The sequence below is a fragment of the Bactrocera latifrons genome, unplaced genomic scaffold (assembly GCF_001853355.1).
Source record: "Bactrocera latifrons isolate USDA-ARS-PBARC rearing strain unplaced genomic scaffold, ASM185335v1 scaffold_207, whole genome shotgun sequence".
Taxonomy (NCBI): Eukaryota; Metazoa; Arthropoda; class Insecta; order Diptera; family Tephritidae; genus Bactrocera; species Bactrocera latifrons.
In genome coordinates this window covers 132,164-137,757 of record NW_017535597.1, presented here as the reverse complement: position 1 = coordinate 137,757, position 5,594 = coordinate 132,164, and the positions used below count along the sequence as shown (strand labels likewise).

Genomic DNA, 5,594 nt, shown 5'->3' with positions numbered 1-5,594 from the left:
AATAAAATAATATAATTTCCAACAAACACTTTTATTTGTATAATTATGTGCCGCTGCGGGCATTGTAGGCGTGCAGATTTCAATATTCTTGCGTTTCTACGTTTTAGATTTCATATCAATAATAGCTATGTAACACACATGTTGTATGCTTGTATGCTTAAGCAACACATGGCGAATGATGACACGGCAACAACATGTCACTGTGTAGTCAAATGAGCAAAACTTAACCCACGCGTGCGTGGTTGCTTAAGAGGAAAATAAAAGAAACTTAATGGAAGTCAGGCTTGTGCAGCACAGCTCATCATGAACCGGCTCGAACGCCGCACGATGATATCATGTRCGCGAATATTATGTTTGGTACACTTTTTTGGCATTATTTAGCACTTAAAATATATACGAGCAATCTACAAAATGTATAAAATATATTAAAAGAAAACAACAACGTACAGCTTGCAGTGGACACTGGTCGCTTGCGTGGTTAAACGCTGCGCGCGCCCTAAACTCTGTCAGCGACCACGCAAAACGTTCAATAAAAAAACAAAAAAAAAACTGCCCAATTTTGGTAGTTACGAGCATCTGCTGCCAGAGTTTTGCTTATCTACCATGAAATACAGCCACCCACCTACGGCAGCTGTTGCTATTTACCTAGCTATTACACATAGCATACATGTATGTGTGTGTATGTGTTATATGCAAAGCATTTTTCCAGTTTTTTGCTGTTTTCTTTTCATATTTCTATTAACTAACCAACAGAACTTTGTCCTAAATTAAGCATATTTGGCAACTTTCTTGTCCAAATCTGTGCCCGTTTATTGCAAACTATAAGAAAATACCGTTAATGTGTGACTATGGCACTATTTTTACGTTACTATTCGACTAAGCTGAGTTCGTTGAACTTCATGTGAATAGGCTGGTGTTTCAAATAAAATTTTACTAAATTGKCTGAACCAGGGATCTTTATCACTTCTGTCGGCGACGGGGGCTGTAGAATGTTACAGCAACGATTGTAGATGGATTTACTGTTTGTTGTTGTTTTTGTAGCGGCAGAAAACATTTCTRTATTCTAATTTCGAGAAATGTTGCGGAGTTGGCAGTTTTCGGTCGGACAAAATTCCGTCTTTCTATATAAGTTTCAGAGATATCGATTTGAAATTGTGTACACATTCTTTCTTCCCTAAGAAGCAGCCCCTACGGCGAAACCGCCGGTATAGGACCACTGTAGGTTTTAGCTGACATATGGAAAGCTTTTTCTTTTCACGAGATATCTTTACGATACGTTGTTGCCTATGGCAATCTTATAATCTCCCATAGCTTCCATGCTAGCTGCCCGAAAAAGGCCTTTGTAATGAATATTTTGTATTTGTGAAGGGTTGTTGTTATTGTAACGGTTACCTAATCCCTGTTAGATTGGTAAAGATTAGGTAAGCCCAATAAACGTGTAGTTTCGACAGCGTCGGACCAAGGCGACATCAAAGGGTATCAGATGAGTAGGGTTAGCAGGGTAAGCAAAGAGATGGCCAGTGTCAAGCGGGGACTCATTGCACGCTGGACATTGTATATTATCTAAGTCGGGGTCTATTCTGGATAAGTACAAATTTGCTACAATATTCAAAACGAAGCTACGCAAGGGATTCCCGCGGCAATTCGAGCATTTCGTCTGCAATGGGTGGTGGTTTGACTCCAAGTATACCATACACTGAGAGGGAGTCGGTGCAGGTGTTGATGACTCCACTGTGAATGGCGGTTAGAGCTAGTCGGAAGTTARTTGCGTACGAAGACTGGTCGGCGTATTGTTTGATATYGTCGACGTTATTGAAGAATGACCTCTTGATGCTCCTAGCAGGCGGTTTCGCTCCAAGCAGGTGACTGCAGGGATGATTTATGCTACGTAATTGGGAACATACGAGCCGCACTATACAGCTGTTCGCATCCAAACGTAGTTTCATTGCATTCAGGCGACAAAATTGGTGCAGYGTAATTAAGAAACGGGAGTTTTAACGCCATCGACTGCAATATTTAGGCAAAGTCTGTACTCCTTCGTCCAGTTTGTGAATATAGTCGGTGTGGGTTTGGTGGGGAAGAATGTTAATTCAGTGCAGCGTGAAAGCGAGAAAGGTCGGAGAGATAGCCGTTTACCTTGTTTTGTTATTTGTGAAGGGTAAATTAATGATTTTAAATAATTAAAAGTTCATTAAATTTTAATATCACCCCAACAAAATACTTTATCTTATAAAAATAAACTTGGTWTGAATTTTGACTAAATCTCTAATCAGATTCCAATTGGACCAGTGATGCCAAGGGATAAAATCATATATCTGATAAGACATAAATTCAAGTGAAATTTTCTATAAGGCTTTATTTATTTTCTTTTAGGAATATTCCTCTTGGTTACAAAAAAAACTAACAAAGTAAATGTATGTATCAAACCATTAAATCCAAAACTAAGGAATTGCTTAATGGCAGAAGCCTAGCTACAACAAACTAGCCACCGCAATAAATTCCAAATTCGATTGCTGATGGAGATAAAAGGTGAAATAGCCTAAATGCAAATGCGTAAGCGTGTGCCAAAGTGTTAACACTTTATTTTTTATGGTTTGCACAATCTGGCCGAATTAAAAGCCGCACATCTTTAACATTTTCACAACGCATTTTATATTAAGCACACACACAGTAGCTGGCACATCAATATCTACACAAACTGCTTGAAGTTTTGTTATTGATTTATTTCGTGTGATGCACTTGGAAAAGGCCGTGAAACTTTAAGCGTGTTATTTTTTGTCTATCTGGTGCATTTAGAGATAAGACGCCTACTGATAGAAAGCGGATACACACGTACCCAATAATATGGATGGTAAGACACAAACTAGAGGGGCACTTAACAGAATATAGGTAAATAAACACATATATATTTGTGCGTTTAATRAACTTTAAGAGTTTGACTTAAACTAAATGAAAAGCACTTAAGCGTTTGGCTTATCGTGCCGTGATTTCGTAATGTACGTAAGTATTTTTAAAATTTTTTTAGACGTTAGGGGTAATAAGAATTTTAAACAATCGATTTTTTTTTTTGTAGTTTTTAGTATCATTTCTTAGAAATCGTGTTATACGATATTTAGCAAAGGCCTTCTGATGGGTTCTGGTATGGTCCTCTGGCAGATAGTAGCAGTTGAGTACTATTTTGCGGAAATTGTGTGGAAAGGTACAAAAGAGGTTTCTCTAAAAATTGCTCGGTAKATATCAATTAAATTTATACAGCTTTTTGAAAACATGAAAAATAGCCCTTTAATGTCGAAAACAGCTGATTCTTCTACTAGCACTCAATGAAACTAAAACGCCATACAAAAAGTTCATTCATAAGTGTTAACAAGACACTTACAAAATCATACATAAATTAAACACTTCCAAATCCAGTGTCACTTATCATATTTCCACGTTTATAAGTAACTTATGTATTCAAAATTTACTTTTGTCGCACTCACCTTTTTCATGATGCCGGTTTTGCGTTTGGAAAATGTCGTATATCTACGCAATTTATTATCAATATATTCCATTTTGATTTTGACTCGCCCTTTTGTCTTCTTGCCGTTAGCAGGAGGTGACTTTTTGTTTTGCAACGCAGTATAACTATCGTCCACCACATCCGGCACATTGCCACTCACTTGACTCTGCTGCTGTTGTTGTTGTTGCTGCTGCTGTTGTGCACTTTGTTGCGCGCTACCGCCAACACAATCGAGTCCTTGCAACGATTGTGTTGACATACCCGTAGTACTACTACTACGATGATGATCTTCATAACAATCGGAACCAGCACGTTTGATGCCGCGCTGTTGACTTGAATGGCCACCTGTACTRTTGCCAGCACCGCTAACCAACGATTGACACTGTGTACTGTTGGGCATRAGACCGCTAGCACGGGAACTGAATCCTACACCGGCACCACCACCCATAGGCTGTATGAGGCCACCTGATGGTGGACGACCGCCAAGCGCACTAACAGTCGCTGGATTACCACCATATAAGTCGGCTTGATCGGCCAAACTGAGGCCGATGCCGCTCATAGGATAGTTGAGGTTGTAGCGCGAGTCACCTCGCGTAGGATCCATTCTAAGGTAGAAGTTCTCCACCGTGACGAATTTATGTTTACACCTTTAATAAATAACACGAACACACACACTTGGCAGCAACTGCTGTTTGTAAAGCGGTTGCTTGTAAACGCTGTGGCACTGTGGTTGTTATTGCCGTAGGATTTTGATATGCCGTAAACGGCAGCTGTTAGCAGGAGGAACACTTGCGCTTTAATAGACRATATCAAACAGCACAGMACGGCTCGTCACTGCAAACCTCAACACTTCAATATATAGTAATATCACTTTCTCATTCGTTTCAACACTAAATTGAATCAAATTCGTATATATGCAGAGTAAACACGGGAATGTGTGTGCTCTTAATGGTGCCTTTTGTGGCCTGTACAAAACAGCAAACACTTGAATTCCAAAAATAAACACAAAAACGCACTTTTGACACTTTTTGAGGGAATCTCGGATCGTATTAGAATCGAATCGGACACCACACACAATAAGAAGGCGACGAGACAGCTGCACGCAACTGTCAAATTAACGCATGTGGCTCGTCCAATTTGCTTGCACACTTAAAAGACGACGGAACACACAGGTAACGTGCACGTCGCGCAGAGATTGCGATTCCTATTTTTAATTTCAACCAATTTTTTAACTAAATGTAACACAAATTCCAAACGGAATGCACCGTCGAAAATTTGGCAGTCCGGACTATTGGTCTATTACTTTTCTTCGATTTCTTTTAGCTGCGGCGACTAAACGCTTGTCAGAATCAACAAATGTCAAACTATAAATGGCTCGCTCTCCTCCTCTCTCTCACTATCGCTCTGCTTTCTACACAGTTRTTGTTGCTGTCAGCTCTTTTGACGCTGTCAATTGCTTTCAATGCTGTTTCAGTGTTGCAAAATGCGTGATTTTATCATAAAATTGTTGCCACAGTGTTGTAGTAATTGTTTTTTTTTTGGTTGTTGTAGAATTTCACCAAATTATGATAAAGTTGTTTAACTGCTTTTTATGGTCAAGAACTTTTTTAATTATCCACCATAAATGTTAATATTTTGCTGATTACTGCTGTTGCCGCTGCTGCACTTGCTGCCACTGCTATAAATTGCTATAATCCAAACGCCGTTCCGCCAACTGATAAGGAGTGCTATTACCACTTATGTACGCTCGCTTGTTGTGGCAAAAAATACGTAAACTGCGGAAATATATCGCTTGTAACAGACAAATATGAAATTATCTATGCGTTTATGTCGTTATTGCGACCACCTTGATGTTCTCTAGATGGAGGCGCGCTACCGAATAAACTCGCTTTCGATCGCGTCACACAGCACCACCGTGTTTTATTTTTCCTTATTTCACTACACCAAACTGGAGAGCTCCAACGCTGTTGTGTCGACAAATAAAGCACACACACGTAAAGCAATATTGTTGGAGCGCCAGCTTGACAACAGGCCAGCCGGAGCGCCGCCACACAGCTCATTCGTTTTGGAGCGCACGCGTCTTAATTTTACTCTT

At 39.7% G+C, this 5,594-nt stretch overlaps 1 protein-coding gene across 2 annotated transcripts in view; it reads right to left on the bottom strand.

Annotated features, from left to right (window-relative positions):
* Positions 1–5,350, bottom strand: part of LOC108968268 (serum response factor homolog) — a 52,570-nt gene extending 47,220 nt beyond the window's left edge. For both annotated transcript variants that reach the window (XM_018932187.1, XM_018932188.1), the window contains exon 1: positions 3,480–5,350. In XM_018932187.1, the coding sequence (XP_018787732.1) occupies positions 3,480–4,103 (624 nt within the window). In that variant the 5' untranslated portion in view covers positions 4,104–5,350. The remainder of the gene's footprint in view (positions 1–3,479) is intronic.
* Between the last annotated feature and the right edge of the window lie 244 nt (positions 5,351–5,594).